We start from the raw sequence: 18,868 nt of genomic DNA, 5'->3' as shown, positions 1-18,868 counted from the left end.
TGTGACAAAAACAACCAGTTGCTCAATTTTTTCTTACGTAGCCATAATTTTTTGATGTTTCCAATTTCTTCACGACAATCATTAATTCAGAAGAAAGCAGCGGTAAACAAATCTATTTCTTTAACTGCCGGTTTTTACTATCCACGTATTCCTACCTGAAACTGAACTAAACTAAATATTCTCAGCTAAATATAATTCTTCTTCTATGAAATTTAATGAAAACAATAAACTTGTTTAAAACGAAAATTTAGACAGGCTTCTTATCAAGAAACGAGGTATTGTAAACTCTATTCAAATACTTTCAGGAGACGGACAAAAATCACAACTCTTCAGCAGTTTGTTTCGAAAAATACACAAATTTACTTAGCACGTGAGAAAAACTGCAGTTCTGAGTTGAGTTTAAGGTAGAGTAAAAAGTTTGAGCTCGCTTGCGTAACACTGGAGATAGAATTTCATTGTAGTCGTCTAGTAAGGATAATACACTTTGTTGTTTGGAAGCTTTTTCTTCCTGTTTTGAAATAGAATCACGTTCAATCACTCTGACGTCAACTGAGCTGTCGGGGTAGTCGGAATACACTGTTATCTGTACAACACCACATTGAGTGATGCCCCTGGAACAACACAGTTTATTATCATCATTAAATCGACCTGGTACAGATTCTGGAAAGACTTTGTTCATTAATCAGAGCCGATTACCGAAAAACCTTGCATAAATTGGCCCAAAGATGAGTGAGTTAAAACCTTGCAAGAATTGTTCGAAAATCAGGAAAAACAGGCTACTGCAATGTTTGTCCCATGAACAGAATTGTGATAATAATGCTACAAAAACATTCCACAAAAGTAAGATCTTTCTAAAACTTAACATCAAATTGCCTCATGACACGGGACCTTGCTTCAAAATAATTGCATAACTTCCAAAAATATCTCAAACTTTGAATTTTTCATTAGCAATTGCTCTCAAATATTCCAATAGAGTTACACACAGAGATGATACACACAGAGATGATACATAATTTGACAAGTTCTTTCACGAATATTAAAAAAACTGAACACGCACTAAATGTCACTATTACACAATTAGAACACAAATATCATGCTTTCAATAATTTCTCGGTCGACGATAAACACATGTGTAAACAATTTCTAAAACTTCGAAATTGATCGAGTGGGACAAATTGAAAAGCTTGCACTGAAGGACAATTGCTTGAGACATCGTTCAAGAACAATCAGCCCAGTAACTAAATTCAACCAATAATCAAGCAAACCAAAATTAGCAAACGCTAAAAATAAGGGCCCCACATCTACCACCTTAAAAACACTAAATCACACCTTGATTATAAAAACGCCTAAACAGTGCCCACCTTCGCAAACAATTCTTTGTGGCAAAGCTGACATCAGCAGGATATTCTGGTGGTGCCGAGCTCACTAAATAGCATGACAAGCAAAAGTGAACGCTACATTCAATCAAAGCCCTATCGAGTTGTTAACATACTTAGATATTAAACAATAATAGTAAGTGAATATCAAACAAGAAGTGAAATTCAAGGTCAACTCCAACTATTTCTACAATCACCGAATAAGTCTCGCCACGCATGCACAAATTACGATATCAATTTAGATTTTGCATCAGATGGTTTACGAATGCCAAACAGTCGAAACAACTTTTTTTGTAAAAAAAAACGTGTCAAGCAGTTGAAATAGAGCTTGAGAAGCCACCAAAAGTCATTTGAACTCACAGAATTTGTCATATCAAATAAACATACAGTGCGGATCGAGCACAATTGTTGGGCAGTAAAATACTTGTTAAAATGTCTTGTATCTGTAAATCATCTGAGTGATTGTGTAGCTTAACAAATATCGACTTGTTCATAGAAAATTAACTTTGATATTCCCACCACTTAATTTTGAGGAACGAAGTTCTTAAGAGAAACTTTGTACAAAGTACAGAGTCAGTTTCTCATAATGAATTAAACGCAGCTGAGGCCATTTTTGTATTGATAACATTGACACCAATTGGAAAGCTAAAATGAGTTTTTGAAAAAATCGAAGCTCCGATTGGAGTGATTAACGAAAAAATTGATTAATTGACTGAAATTAGATAAACATAACCGACTAACGTCGCGCAAATTGCTCTCAAACGACCGGCGAGCGGTTGGCTTCGTCAGTAGCTAGCCACGGTTTAATTAAGCTAGCGCTTTTAGAAAAACTTTTAGAAAAACTTTCAGTTTTCTAGCTTTGTTAGTAAACAAATCAAATAGAGAGCAATTTCTGATGGTGAGGGCGGTGGGCAACAGTGGGGTGGGGGGCAACAGCGCGGTGGGGGGTGGGGGCAAAAGGGGGGTCAACAGTGGGGGTGTCGTCAACCTCTAAGAACCGCCCTTCACAACATAAGTATAAAAGTACAAGTCTCCAAAATAGTTTAAGCTGAAACAGAGCTGAAACGCTCTAAGAGCACTTAATGCCCGCTGGGCGCTACCTGTTTATCCCGTTTTCGGGGACGAAAAATCAAAAGCGCCAGACGAAAAATCGGTCAAGAAAAATCGCATAAAAAAGACCGACAGGACTAATATAATTGCTACAAACTTCGTTTGAGAGCAATTAATTAATTCCAGCGACACAATTTTACTATGCAGCAAGGAGACGAGCAACTGTCGAGAGCAACTGCAAAAAAAAATCGCGAGAACGCCGACCTAAAAAAGTCCTTAATTGACTGAAATTAGATAAACATAACCGACTAACGTCGGGCAAATTGCTCTCAAACGACCGGCGAGCGGTTGGCTTCGTCAGTAGCTAGCTACGGTTTAATTAAACCAGCGCTTTTAGAAAAACTTTTAGAAAAACTTTCAGTTTTCTACCTTTGTTAGTAAACAAATCAAATAGAAAACTAATATTAAAAAAATTTGCAAAATATTGCAAAATTTAAAAGAAAACCTTCCAGATTTTGACGTGAAAATGTTCAGAACTATTTTTTCTCTCCTGATTTATTTCAAGTAAATCATCTGCAAGACTTGAAAAACTTCGTTAGCCAGTAATGATTGTTAAATTCAGAAAAGGACAAAAATACTCAAAAATTTTGAAAAACAATTGCAAATTTTAACAAAATATTGCTAAAATTCAACACATTAAAAACATCAAAACCATTTTATTGTCTCAAGAGACTATCCAGTATCAGTATTTCAAGCTTAAATTAGTATTACTGGCTCAAAAAGATCCATAAACTTGGAACAAGATAATAACTTTACGAAAATTAAAAAAATTAAATTTTATCAAAAAAGTGCTAAAGCTGGAGTCATTAAAATAATGATAACAATTCCGTGAATCTAGAAACTACGCAACAGCTTTTCATGAAGCCTTGGAGGAGGTCCCTAGGACCCTGGTGCCGGAAAAAATGATAAGGTCAAAAAGATTCAAAAAACTTGAGAAAATTGCAAATAATTTCAAAAACTGCTGATCTTAAAATCTTGAAAAACCTTCCATTACATCCAGAAGCTATGCAGTAACCTAAAATCAAACTCTAGAGGAGGTTATGTGGCTGTTGAGGTAGGAGAAACCAAAAAATTGACAAAAAATTTCAAAAAAAAACTTGAAAAAAATTAAGTTGCAAGAACAAACTGCTAAAATTCGTGGTTAAAGTTGTAACTAATCCATGGCCAACAAAAATTTTTCAGTAACTCATTATCAAACCCTAACGGAGATTTTCTGTTAGGCTGAAAAAATTGAATAAATGACAATAATGACGAATAAACTGACAATAGCGATAATAAACTGACAAAAAATTTAAAAATTTGCAAGTTTTGGCAAAAAAATGCTGAAATTCGTGGTGTTGAAATCTGGAAAAACAATTCATTACATTTGGAAATTATACAGTACCTACTTTTGAACCCTGGAGGAGGTTTCCAGAGTTTTGAGGCTGGAGAAACCTAAACACCAACAAAAACCTGAAAAAAAATGCAAGTTTTATAAAAAAAAATTTATAAAATTTGTCATATTAAAAAACTGAAAGCTATATCATGACAAATAAAATTGTTTCAGTAACTTATTATCAAACTCCCAAGGACGTTTTCTGGCACCTGCATCCGGAAAGAAGTGGATAATAAAATCTAAATGTCAAAAAAAAATTGGAAAAATTTGCACATTTTGTCAAAAAAAAGGCTAAAATTCTTGATGTTAAAATGTTGAAACCATTCCACTACCACTAGAAACTATGCAGTAGCCTAATATAAAACCCTAGAGGAGATTTCATGACACCTAGTGCTGAAAAAACAAAAAATGGCAAAAATTTTCAAAAAACTTGAAAAAATTTGTGAAAATTAGTATAAAATTGCGTGTTTTTAGCGATGGGTTGTTCGTCAGTAGCCACGGGAGGCGGGGAGGGGGTGGGGGGTACACTGGGGGTCTGATGGTGAGGGCGGTGGGCAACAGTGGGGTGGGGGGCAACAGCGCGGTGGGGGGTGGGGGCAATAGGGGGGGGGGTCAACAGTGGGGGTGTCGTCAACCTCTAAGAACCGCCCTTCACAACATAAGTATAAAAGTACAAGTCTCCAAAACAGTTTGAGCTGAAACAGAGCTGAAACGCTCTAAGAGCACTTAATGCCCGCTGGGCGCTACCGTTTTTGAGGACGAAAAATCAAAATCGTCAGACGAAAAATCAGTCAAGAAAAATCGCATAAAAGACCGACAGGACTAATATAATTGCTACAAACTTCGTTTGAGAGCAATTAATTAATTCCAGCGACACAATTTTACTATGCAGCAAGGAGACGAGCAACTGTCGAGAGCAACTGCAAAAAAAATCGCGAGAACGCCGACCTAAAAAAACTCAAACAACCAAATCACGGAGCTCATCGACAAGCGAGGCAATAGTATTAAGAATTTGGAATGCATTCACCGTCTAAAAATCAAGCCAAAGAATTCTTCAACAAAATACATGTGATTTGGATACCGTATATCTACGAACAACCAAATATGCCTTAACAAAAGAGCAAATCGGCTGTACAGAACTGCGAAGCCAAAACCATCTCTAACATTTTGCAGCCCTTTGAAGAATTTTTCCTACAGTGGCAAATGAAAATAAAAACCAATACAATGTATCAAAAACGTCTTTGAGCAAGAAGAAAAGGAAAGCTGAGCGGCTTGCTCTTTTTAGAAATGAATTTCCGCCCAAGCTTCGGTTAAGAAAATACAGCTCGTGACGACCTTGCAGTGATTCGAAGAGCAGAGTACACCCAATAGAGTACCAAAAGAAAATCCTCTAGGTTAAAAACTCAGAATCAGAAGATTGTGGCGGCCCAAGTGTCTGAAGCAGATCACCGTCCAATTGAAAGTAACGAAGCAAACAGGTGTCCTGTCTTAACCAAGCAGATTAATCTGAACGTGTAACTTACTTTTACTTCTCTAGAAATTAGATGGATGGATACTCTAGGGTTACGTTTGACCATGATTGGTTGTGCAATTACAATTTCAAGGAGGGAGCTATAGTTAGATCATCTTAGAGCGATAAATATAGAGATGAAAAGTGATTAGAAGAAGTATAAAATAAGAAAAGTGATTCACAAATATAAAATAAAATTGAACAAACATTAAATGTCACTATTAGGCAATTAAAACACGAATAAAATTTCAAAAATTTCTAGGTCGACGATAAACTTATGCTTAAACAATTCAAACAACTTGATCGAAATTAATTGAGTGGGACGAAATGAAAGGTCTATTGAAAAGTCAAATGAGTCCAGCGAAAAATTTGCACTGAAGGACAATCGCATGAAACATCGTTTGAGAACAATCAACCAGTAACTAGTTTAACTATTTTCGCAATCGCCAAATCATTATTGCCACGTACAAATTACGATATTAATTTCGGTTTTGCATCGGATGATTTACGACTGCCAATCAAAGACACAACTTTGACAAGAAAAAGGACGTGTCAAGCTGTTGAGAGCTTGAACAACTGCCAAAGGTCAAACCGTGCGGATTGAGCACAAATATAGGCCGGTAAAATACTTGTTAGTGTGTCTTGTATCTGTAAACCATCTGAGTGATTGTACAGCTTAGGAACGAAGTTCTTAAGTAAGAGAAACTTGGTACAAAGTAGAGAGTCAGTTTCTCTTAATGAATTAAACGCAGCTTGGTATTATTGAAACGAATTGGAAAGCTACATTGAATTAAAAGTATTGAAGCTACACTCTTGACACTTTGCACAACAATAGCCAAGTCATGGGGCTAAAACTTTTTGTCTTGGATTTCCCGGTTGCTTAACAAATGCATTGATTTATTGATTGGAATTATTTGTTTAATCATAGCGACACACTTTTGCTATGCAATAAAACTGAACAATCAGTTATTGGGGCTAACTGAGAAGTAATGCAACGGCATCTTACAAAATAGAGAAAAACACAGCGCATAAACTTTTTTTAAAAAACCCAAAAATATAGCTCATACTGCAAGAACGTAATAAGCGGACACATTTGAAAACGATGATACGAACTGAGCAGTGTAAAGCTTTCCTTTCCATTCATAGAAGAGCAGCCGTTACATTTGTTCCGTCGCATAACGCTGTAAATTATATTGAATCAAATTCCGAATAGAGAGCCTAGCTGCTGACTGAGCTATTGCAACAAAACGCTAGAAGGCTACGGAGTTATCGAAGGAATACGAAGAACAAAGATCAACCCGTCAAACTTAAACAATCACATCGCAGAGCTCATTATCAAACGAAGCGATAGTATTCAAAATTTGGACTTCTTTCGCCGTCTTAAAATCGCACAAAAGAATTCAACAAAATACACGATGTGGATGCCCTATATCTACGAACAAGCAAATACGTCTGGACAACAAAGCCAATCGGATGTATAGAACAGCAAAATCGGCTCCATGTCAAACCCTTTGTACGAACAGTTCTAACATTGTTCAACAAGGTAAAAGAACAAAATAGCTCAAAAAACATGTAAAAGCCTAATACTTGCCTCAGATGTTGAAAAATGCTTGCGTCCAGTCGTAAAAACACTCCATACATTAAAAGTAAATCAACATAACTCCTTTTCGAGTAATTTAAAAGCCGAGCAAATAATAAACATAGCCGGCAGATTGCCGGAATAGCTGCGAAAGAATAGACCTGCGTGCCATATAACAGAGATAGAAACAGATACAGATCTGAATTTAAAAAAAAGACGCCGCTCAAAAAACTAGATAAAAAACATTCAGCAATAAAAGAATAAAGCTTGTTAAAATCATTACGCAGAAGCCTCTTATTAGGGACATTTACTGCACATATGATTTCCTTTGACCTTAAACAAATTCAATATAAACTTTAAGTTTTAAAGTGCAAAAGTCATTTTATTGAGTAAGGTAAGTCACGTATGATCAAAATCTAATCATGCAAATAACCTAAAAACTTTTTCTAAAGCGAGTGAGAAATGACGTCACGCGAGCAAATGCCGTTAGTGAGAGGAAGAAGTAATTCAGAAAATTTGACTTCAGCGTTGCTGTGTGAACAAATGTAAAACGAAAAAAGAGCGTCAGACGACGAAACAAAGAAAACCAAGAGCACCGCAATATATCTCTGCTCAGCTTACAACTTCGCAGCTATAATCATTTGGGTAACTGATGTGGTTGTCAATTAATACAGTTTTGGGAGCTATGACTAGCTCTTAGGATCGAATTTTTTGAGAAAGAGCGCGCAGTTCGAATCAACTGCGGTTCATATTATCAAGTCAGGTCTGAAAATATCTTCGTAAGAAGTCAAATCCATTACTGGCAAAAACGCATCATGAAAAAGACCAAAGGACAAAAAAAATTGATAAGAACTTTCATTAAAAACATTTAACATAGCCGGGAGATTGCCAGAATAGCTCCGAAAGAAGACTTGCGTGCCATATAATAGAGATAGATAACAATAGATATAAGTTGAAAAAGGTATCGACGCCGCTCAAAAAGCTAAATTATTAAAGCTTGTTAAAATTCATTGCGCAGAAGCCCTTTCAACAGGGACTTTTATTACACGTATTAGTTCCTTTGACCTTAACTTGATTCAAACTAAACTTAACTTTTAAGGTGCAAAAGTTATTTTACTGAGAGAGGTAAGTCAGGCATGATCAAAATCTAAACATAAACCGACAAATGTCGGAAGAATTGCTCTTGAATGACAGGCGAGGCAAATTAATTCAGGGTCTGTAGACTAGATCAATTTTTCTTCATGGTTGCAAAAAACCCTGCCCCCAACGGGATTCGAACCACTGACCTCCCGATGCCCAGCAACCCGCATTACCAACTCCGCTATAAGTCACTTAGTTTTGCTGTAATGCAACCGATTACATATTAGCAACAACTTTACTTCGGAGTGAGAGCAATAGAGATCACTCAAAAATTATGAACGGAAGCGTAAAAAAGTCACTTGAGAAGTCAAAGAATGTTCTAGAAAAGCGCAAAATTGTCAAGCGAAAGATTTGCATAAAAAAACACACGTTTACAATAATTGCTATGAACTTCATTCCAGAGCAATTAATCACGCAAAAACTTTGAGAGAGTGAGAAAAGACGTCACGCGAGCAAAAGCCGTTAATGAGAAGTCAATCAGAAAATTTGGCTCTTTCAGCTCTGCTGTGTGAACAAATGTAAAACCAAAAAGAGCGTGAGACCACGAAACAAAAAAACATAGCCAATTAATTCCGAAAACAACTTGAACACTCGTCTTTGTCAAAGAATCAAATTTCAAATCAACTGGTTCCTATTAAAGTGACTACAAAAAAAAACAAACAAAATCAGTCAAAAAATGAAGATAGCCCATAAAACCAACTGAAATAAAAATCTACACTAGACCTTTATATAAAACAAGCCGAAATTTTTGTACGCAATTGAGAATAATAAAGTACGCGAGCAGCAAAAGTCAAGCCATGTTAGCCTCCCAAAACCTTAATTTGGGAAGAACAATTTAAACACATCAAGAAAAGACCAAAATTTATCAATTCCCGTAAGTTCTTTCAATCGAAACACTATTTTGCAAAAAGAAAAGTTATCAATGGGCAACTAAATAAACTTTGTACCTTTAATTAAACATAAGTTGCTGTTTCAAATCACAATAAACGCGATCAAAGTAAACAATGACAAAAATTATTCAAACCAAAATTAATCATGAAAAAAACTAGCGAGACAGAAGAATATTCAAACGCAAAATATCGTATGTTACAAAAACCAAGCCCTTAGAATATTCACCGAAAAATATTGTTGAGCAAACTGAAGATAGCAAAATCTCAAGTGCCATATTAATTCAAAAAAATCAATTGCAAACAAAAAAAAAATTCAAAGGAAAAAAAACAAAAATTAGTAATTCAAATCGACAATTTTCAAATAAACAAAGGCAGGGCTAATGATACTATAGGTCATAGTAGAATGTTAGAAAGAAACATGCTAGCATTTTGGAGAATACAAACATTGTGAATACAAACATTCGCAATTTCTGAAAAATCAAAAAACCAATATTGCAAACTCTAATTGAAAATAGAAAAGAAAAAATTGAGGAATAAAATCTGGATTTTTGTTATCAAGCAATCGAGGTTTAAAAACATTACATAAGCATCTTCCTCTCTCAGTAAGAAGTGTAAACAGCTCAATTGCGAAACAAAAAAACAATTTGAAAAAAATGTTTAAAAAATGGTAAACATTTTCACTGGATTTTGAAAAGTTATCGCCACAAACAATTCAATTAGCAACAAAACGAAACCAATATCACCGATGGTGCACCAAAAAACTTTTTATTGAAAAAAAACTCAAAGTACAAACAAAAAACTTAGAAAGTTTGACAAAAACCGCCAGATTGGATTAGAAAGTGTACAATTTTATAGAACAAAAACACCTTTCGACAAAAATCCAATTCAGAAAGTATCAAAAAGACGTTGACATTTACTAATTTCGTAAAAAAAATCCGCTCAAAGATCCAAAAAAGAAGAAATTAATGAAAAAAGCCAAAAATTGCAAAAAAAAATGAGAAACATGTGCCAATTTTGCATTTGAAACGCACTATTAAGCTTTCATAAACATTATGGTATCAAGTTCAGAGGATTGTATATTCATGCGGAATCGATTTTCTACTACAAAAAAAAACAATTTTAAATTTTAAAAAATGGGCCAAATGGTCGCAAACGGCTAAAAAATGTCATCTATACGCGCCAATCTCTCAAAAAGTTTTTTCAAAGTCAAAAGTCATTCAGTCAACGCAGCGCACGAACAAAAAGTTTCTCTCGCTCAAAAAAAGTCAGTTCGCACGACAATTTTACTCACCTTCACTATTAGGTCAAAACGCTGCCTGAACAAAAAGTACTTCCGGTAAAAAAAAAACTAATACTCCTCTTGGAGTCGTAAAACCGAGGACACCGCAATATAGCTCCGCTCAGCTTACAGCTTCGCAGCTATAAACATACCCGGCAGATTGCCGGAAAATAGCCGCCGTTGATTCCAATAAGCATGATTGGGATTGAAATAACAGAAGATATTGAAAAAAAACGGATTTTTGTACAAAAACATTTTTTTAAGTCCGATTTATTTTGATGGCATTTCGTAGTTGAACATACTTCTGTTTCTTAGAGAGAGGCTACAGGGGCTACTATCAATAACAATAAGCATTAGAGAGAGGTAACTAATACTTGTAGGAACGACGTTCAAATAGCGGGCATCTAAAATTGGGCTTTATGGGTTTATCCCGTTTCTATTTCTGACTTCAATTTTTTATACTGACTCTGTTCATTTTGAATTGCTTTGCTGAGCAACTGATGTTCAAAATCACTTTTAGCAGAATGAGAGAAGAGAGAAACTAGCCTAGAGAAGTCAAAAAGATTTCACGCAAAATGTTGAAAAGGCGGCAAAATGAGGTAAAGCGAAACATTTTTTTATTCGACGAAGTAAAAAAAAAAAATAGGAGCGCTATAATAGCCGGCTGAGAAGATGAGGGCGGCTATTAAAAACAAGCTTTTGAGGTATTGAATTATTAGGACGTCAAAACCATCAGTATCCTACGACGTGTACGTTTTTTCTTCAAGCTGACAGAAAAGAAGTGACCTCACCTTTCGTTTTTCAAGAAACAGTTGAACACAATTGGATCAGAGTCGTAATTTGTGGTCATTGCGAATTTGATTTCAAAATGCTCCGAGCTCATTGCAATCTCCTTTTGCAGCTGTTCTTTAAGTTCTTCCCGCTCCTGATCAAAACTGTCGTCATTATTATCTCGAACTAAATATGCCTCAATATCCGTGCGCTGTTTCTTCGCAGGACACGTGATCAAACTACCTTTGACTATTCTTTTCGGTTCATCGAACACTTTGTTCAGGTTGTAGTTTAACGAGGGCATAGGCATAATGTCCGAAATGGCGCGCACTATTTTTTCGGGTGCTTGTGGCGCTTTGTATTTGTTATAGCGAGTGTAAAACATTTTTATTTCTTTGTTGTATAGTTCTAATTCTCCGTTTGAAAGTTGAGCAACTCGACTTGGTCCACCTTTACCACACTCATACACCTGAGGAAAGAAAATGGTTAAAATCTTGGCAGAAACAATTCTTACAATTTTCTTTTGTTCAGTCGAAAATTGGTGCTATCAATATCGTTTATGATCAAAAACAGCAGGTTTTTCTTATTTCCAGAAATTTTTTTGTATTCAATTTCACGCGCACAACTCGCCTTTCTGCAAGAAATCTTTTGGTCTTCAAAAAACGACTTTTTGTATTGTGTCATCAATTTGGTACGCATAGTTTAAATGGAGGTACTTGAGCCTGTTTATGTAGATTAGATTTGAATACTAAACCGCTTTATAAATAGTGACTCTCTTTGGTACAAGCACTGATTAAAAACATTCAGAGGGTGATCTGAAAAGAGGAACTTGATGTCCCCGTTGATCATCCTTGCTTTATTGTATTCATACGAAAACGCTAAATAAATCTATCTATCTATTCAAATGGGGCCAACATTCCAAATTATACCCATCAAAAAATGCCCAAAAAATATATTTGGTATCTAATAAAAACTGATTTCCAAAGTAGTGATTAACTTCGAGACTTCCTAATGTTACGTAAGGATACGTTTAAGTCCATCAAACAAGATACAATATTTTACAGACTTCTGTGATTTTATGGCCGACAATACAGGAGCACGAACACAGCTGCTCAATACAACGGTGGAGAAAAACTATCCAATACTGTATCGTAATCAGACAAAATACACGCACTGTAGTAAACTGACCGGCTTAATTCAGTAAGACCTCGATACGCGGGAAAGCAGTAGCCTAATATCCACTAAATATATTTCTCTCGATCGCTTGAGTGTATCAAAAATTATAAGAAAATTTGGGAACATCTGGTTCACCAGAAAACAATTTTTCAAACAAAAAAAGTTTAGATGGTGCGTCCAGGTACCTTTTGAATAACGGGTGTCCACATGTTGGGATTGTTCTCGAAGTTAGCTTGACTTCTGGCGACAGAGGTTGTGAACTTGAGGATTTGTTGGCGGATCTTCTCAGCCATTTGCTCCTGAAACAATCAGTAGTATTTTGTAGTTTAGAAAATGAGCAGGCGAAAAATAGTGCTGAAACGCAGTCATTTTCCTCTATTGTACAAGAAATGCGGCCATATGCAGGAGACAAAATTGAACTCGACATCTCATTTAGGTATGCAAAATACAAAGATTCAAATTCTGAGCATTGATAACCATTTTTATAGCAGTTCTTAACAGCTTTGATATTTACGCAAACACAAAGCAGAAACTGCTCAGTTGGTTTCAAAATAATTGATCAAATAACCATGAACATCTCAGCCAAATTTCATAAACTGTAACTGCTGCTCAGAATGAGTGATAATCAATTTCAAACTTTGAGCAGGTTCCATAGTTTATGTAAAAAGAGAAAAGACTCCCATTTTTAAATAACCTTGAAACGTTAAACATACCCGGCAGATTGCCGGAAAATAGCCGGCGCGTAGTTGAACATACTTCTGTTTCTTAGAGAGAGGCTACAGGGGCTACTATCAACACCAATAAGCATTAGAGGTGGTAACTAAGACTTATAGGAACGACGTTGAAATAGCGGGCATCTAAAATTGGGCTTTATGGGTTTATCCCGTTTCTATTTCTGACTTCAATTTTTTATACCGACTCTGTTCATTTTGAATTGCTTTGCTTAGCAACTGATGTTCAAATTCACTTTTAGCAGAATGAGAGAAGAGAGAAACTAGCCTAGAGAAGTCAAAAAGATTTCACGCAAAATGTCGAAACATACCCGGCAGATTGCCGGAAAATAGCCGCCGTTGATTCCAATAAGCATGATTGGGATTGAACGAATAAGAATATATTGAATAAAAAAGATTTTTGTACAAAAATATTTTTTAAGTCCGATTTATTTTGATGGCATTTCGTAGTTGAACATACTTCTGTTTCTTAGAGAGAGGCTACAGGGGCTACTATCAACACCAATAAGCATTAGAGGTGGTAACTAAGACTTATAGGAACGACGTTGAAATAGCGGGCATCTAAAATTGGGCTTTATGGGTTTATCCCGTTTCTATTTCTGACTTCAATTTTTTATACCGACTCTGTTCATTTTGAATTGCTTTGCTTAGCAACTGATGTTCAAATTCACTTTTAGCAGAATGAGAGAAGAGAGAAACTAGCCTAGAGAAGTCAAAAAGATTTCACGCAAAATGTCGAAAAAGCGGCAAAACGGTAAAGCGAAAAAAAGTTTGACGAAGTAAAAAAAAATACGAGCGCAATAATAGCCGGCTGAGAAGATGAGGGCGGCTATTAAAAAGCGGCAAAATGGTAAAGCGAAAAAAAGTTTGAAAAAAAGTAAAGCGAAAAAATTAAACATGGCCGATTAACGTCAGGCGAATCTCAAACGACTGGCGGTTGGCCTTTTCAGTAGCTAGCTATGATTTACGGAGGTTAGCTTTAGCTTAATTATCGGAGCGAGTGTTGAGCACGGAGAGGGGGCACGGGGGTCAAGCACGCTGGGTTATTACGAGTGGAACGATGTGCAGGGGTGGCGATTGTGAGGGGGGATGATGGGAGAAAGGTTTTAGGAGGGGGGGGGGGGGGCGTTAAAGGGAGAGGGGTTCAAAACAAAAATTATGCCTCTATCACAGTTGCGCTGAATCGCATGCAGATTCAAGGAAGCCGAAAGGCTCTAAGAGAACTTAATGCCCTCCGGTTGTTATCTGTTTATCCCGTTTTTTTAAGGACGAAAGATCAGACGAAAAAGCAGTCAATCAAAAAATAGCTTAAAAGGCCGCAGTACTAATATAATTGCTTCAAACTTCGTTTGAGAGCAATTGAAAGCTCAAAACAAAGAAATTCGTCGATATTACTTTGCACTGTTCAGCTACGATAGCGTTGCGCAGTGATTTCGTGTATATGAATAAAACATACATACAAGCGATTTCCGATATTAGGAAAATTTGGGGCATTGCTGTTTCTATTTCACTGCACTATGGGTTGACCCCAAAAATTGGTCATCCTATATTTGTTTTCAAAAACTTTTAGAAAAAGCAGGACATTACAATGTTAAGGTTAAAAATACCACTGTGGTCAGGTGGCACCATATTTCAAGCAATTCAATGATTGGTAGACTAGAATTTAAAAAACGGCTGCCTTTTACTCTCCTTTTTTGTAAAAAAAACTGCTGAGAGATTTACATTTTATTTCTTCTCCAAAAAGCGTTCCCTCGAAGTCTTACAAAAAAGGAGAGTAAAATGCGGCCGTTTTTTGAATTCTAGTCTACCAATGTTTCTACAAATTCCAGAAGAGAAAGTTTGCCCACAGACTATTGGTTTTTTGAAATACTTGTTGATGCCGACTCGTAAGCGATTGTTGTTTTGAGAGCAATAAAAAAGAAAAGAAGGGCTGTGGGACAACTTTCACAGCGGTCATCTTATTTATTATCAATCCAACGGGGTAGATACTGAGACCTTCGATGGATATAAAAAAGGGCGAAGGGGACGAGGTATCCAAACAGGGATGGCCAGACATAGTTTGTGGTGTACCACAGGGGTCGATTTTGGGTCCGCTGCTGTTTTTACTCTATATTAACGATCTACCATTAGTTTGTCAATCGGTTGATGTAATTTTGTTTGCAGATGATACTAATGTAACGGCCATCGGTAAAAGCAAACAGGACGTAGACGAGGACGTTGATCGGCTCAATCATTGGCTCTGTGCAAAATTCTGTACTTATTCTAAATCTAAGTAATAGAGTATGAGCTTCCAACATAGAGTATGAGCTTCACTCTCAAGTCTTGAATGTACATCCTGTTTGTAAATATCTCGGGGTGCACATAGACGCTAGGCTTAAATTCTTTTCTCATATTGATAGTGTCAAATCAAAACTGAGTAAGCAATGTGGAACCGTCTGTAAACTACGTCATTTTGTTCCCAGAAAGCAACACACTGCCTACCATCGCAGCAATATAAATCCAATTATTCAATATGGGGTTTTAGTGTATGGCTGTACCAGTTACTCAGCTCTTAAAACCAATTTTCGACATGCAAAAGAAAATTTTGAAATTCATCCATTTTAGAAACCGCAGGGAGATCGCGCAGGATATCTTCATATCAAATAAGATTCTGTCCGTGTATGAACTGCACCTATATGAATTGATGAAATTCGTTTTACGCTCAATCAGGGGACTACATAGTACAATTTTTTTTGAACACACTTTTTACTTACCAAACATCAGTAAGATCAACACGTATGGCTCAACTCAATTTACTATATAACCCTGGTATTAAAACAAAATTTGAAAGGTTTTCAGTAACCCACCAGTGCATCCGCTTATTCAATAAAAATTCAGCTTTTTAATCAGAGTTTCAGAGAAGCCTACCTTTTGAATAATTCTAAGCAGGTGAGACATATTTATGATGAATAATCGAAAACAAAAAAAAATTAAAAGCCTTTGGCTGCATGCTACAGAGGGTATAACTAATGGTTGCGATTCTGGCGGAAAAATATGACCTCTGTAGCCCTTCTATTTTGCGAGTTATGGCCATTTTTTGTGAAAATTTCACTTCGGTCAAAAAACAAAAAAAAGTTATTGAAGTATTTTTTTATCTTATGGGTGCTCAGTATATTGATAATGGTCCTACCAATCACACGAGAAGTAGAGGAAACCTACCCTAAAAAAGGCGTATTGTCTTGGTCTGAACTCTCTATAGGTATTTTAGCACAAAATATTATGACCAGAATTAAAAATTTTGAAATTTTTTTTCAAATGGGAGGCTTTTTATTATCTGATGTCTTTATATCTCTCTGGATCTGTTCAAGGTAGACGATTTCATGGCTTCGTGGCTTTTCCAAAAACACAAGTAAGTAACTTACGAAAGAGCTAATTTTACAATTTTTTTTCTTTCGAAGAAGACATTGACATCTCGAAAACTAAAAAAAACTACGTATATACTGGGTGTACTTGCATTAGAACGCGGGCAGATGTGTAGACGGCTGTAAAGCCCCGTTTATCTGTCCACTCCGAGATGTGTGTGCAATTAATCATTCTATAAAATAGTCGATTGGAGAAATAAATTCTTCTTCTAAACTACCAAAAAATTCCCTTGGCACCGAAAAAATTACGCTTATGCAGTCCGATGGTGGTGCGTGAAGGTGTGAGGGGGTAGTGCTGAGGTTCAAACGTTAAGAACCGCCCTTCATACCATTAAATTATGTCCCCTCAATGGTATCAGTGAATCGCATGCTTATAGAATGCATCGGTTTTGGCGAATCGCAAGCACTCCGAGAATTAAGGACCTCAGGCTTTACCAGTTAATCTCATTTCTCAAGACTACGTCACACAAATTCCGTGTTCAGACGGCCAGCCAAGAAATTGATACTATGAAAAGTCGCAAAAAGAAAGACCAGTAGGACCACTATAATTGCTACAAACTTCGTTCGAGAGCAATTAAACAAACTAACAGGGGAAAGTTTGATATTTGCAAATATCACCGAACACACAACTTTTAGAAGAATGGTTGAAATCAAACGGAGTGAGATCACATCATCTTCACACCTCAATCTAGTGGTGTGATTTCGAATGTTTGCATAAAGTTTTCGTTGAAAGGACATAAAATGGCTTTTCTCTGATGTTTACATCATCAGTAAATAATTTCTGCACATTTTGTTTTGAAGACGAAAGCATTTGTTTCTTTATTAGCCTTACTTTCAAGTCAATGTCAATGTTATATTTCGCATGCTTTGTTAAATTCGTTAAAATTTTTGGTTTACATTTTCTTCAACTGGTTTTTTTTCGAAAGAAGTGTCTGAGAAAAATAGCAACTACGAAACCAAAATAAAACAAAAAAGCTTTAAAATTCTTTGTTTCTTAAAGCCTGTGAATGACGTAAGCTTTACCACAAACCGGAGCCCGTGACAACTTGAGAAAACCTAATACTCATCAATTGACTTCGCATAAGCTATGTGAAACGATAGGTACATTTCGCTGCTCCCCATTCTGTATGTGTACATCGTTTTCATGGCAATAAAATTTTCTTTTATAATTGACAAATCTGTTGATTCACAGAAAATTTGAGAAACACATAGTCAATTGTGGGGCCTCAGTTGATGACATGAGCGTGAAAATGATAACAATAAATACCTGCGTCTCCACAAGAAGCGCTTTCTGCAAATCAAAATAAATCCAGTGCCTCTTCTCAAAAGAAAACTGAACTTTTCTGAGGTGATATCTTTAAAGCAATCAGAAAAAACTTTAGTTTTTGACAAAAATATTCATTCGAAATTAGGAAACGAATAGCAAGCACCAAAACCTTACATTTAACTAAGAATAGAACATTTATTTAATGATAAACAATTTAAGCAAACATTGAATAGAATAACAACAGCATAAGCACTTCAAAACATGAGCCTTACCCTCGATTCAGCAAATAAGATACTTGAGAAAGAAAATTTGAGACATCGTTCAAGCAAGATGCAACCGTTGAGTCGAGTAACAAAAGCAACGAATTCGCGTAAACCAAATTTAGTGTAGATGCAAGATTCAGATTATAGATCAGTATCTGAACTTCTATAAAACGATTGCCACTTTTAGCAACTTTCTAACATGGTGTTGATTGATCCAACCTCGAAATTATTTGTCGGCAAGGAACTTCACGCTACCCTGGCTTCTTTTGTTAAGTCAATTTTGGCCAACCGATATCTTTTGGGGAGAGATACAGCAGTAGTGACAATGCAAAGCCAATGAAAAACAATCAATCCTTGAACACAATTTCATTTTCGAGGAAAAATTGAGTTATTAGAAAACCACTTTTCTCACTTTCCCCTCTTCGATACGTTTAAAATGAGTGAATATTTTTTGAAACCCACTATATTTGAAACCCAATGTGCGCACAACTTGAAACCCAATCGCACGCTCCATATTTTACAACTACACTATGGTATCAAAACGGTGCACCCGGAGAAGCGCCAGAGACAGCATATAACATAGCCGGTAAATTGCCAGAAAATAGCCGCCGTTGACACGCTTGACGCACATAGGATTGAAACGGACTAGGAAAAACAAGAGATTGAAAGAATTTTTCCACAAATCAAAAAGTGTTCTAATTGGGTCTTCAGTTAGATTCTATAACTATACTTAATTCAAGCTTCTAAACTGAAGTCTATTCCGCTTAATACCAATGGCAGCTAGCAACTGCTCTAATAAACTTTGATAACATAAGGCACTATGACACAATGACCAAGCAATTGTCAGCTGCATTTAGATCAAGACTATCTACTGACCATTCCAGTTACTCCCGCTCCTATTCTTTGAAGAAATTGCTGACAACCATTAATTTATTTATGCAGAGGAGCATTATCTTGTTGCAAAACAGTCTTGTATATGAAGTTCTTCAATATTTCCAAG

The 18,868-nt window shown here is 36.1% G+C and overlaps 1 protein-coding gene across 2 annotated transcripts in view; it reads right to left on the bottom strand.

Moving 5' to 3' along the window:
• Positions 1–211: 211 nt before the first annotated feature.
• Positions 212–18,868, bottom strand: part of LOC142341754 (uncharacterized) — a 249,763-nt gene continuing 231,106 nt past the window's right edge. For both annotated transcript variants that reach the window (XM_075392941.1, XM_075392942.1), the window contains 4 exons: positions 17,606–17,629; positions 12,392–12,505; positions 11,051–11,499; positions 212–611 (listed from right to left, as the gene is read on the bottom strand). In XM_075392941.1, coding sequence (XP_075249056.1) covers positions 320–611; positions 11,051–11,499; positions 12,392–12,505; positions 17,606–17,629 — 879 coding nt within the window. In that variant the 3' untranslated portion in view covers positions 212–319. The remainder of the gene's footprint in view (positions 612–11,050; positions 11,500–12,391; positions 12,506–17,605; positions 17,630–18,868) is intronic.

This window comes from Convolutriloba macropyga, chromosome 6 (genome assembly GCF_964194025.1).
Source record: "Convolutriloba macropyga chromosome 6, txConMacr16.3, whole genome shotgun sequence".
Lineage (NCBI taxonomy): Eukaryota > Metazoa > Xenacoelomorpha > Acoela > Convolutidae > Convolutriloba > Convolutriloba macropyga.
Note: the sequence above shows the minus strand (reverse complement) of the source record. Positions and strands in the feature narration are given on the sequence as shown.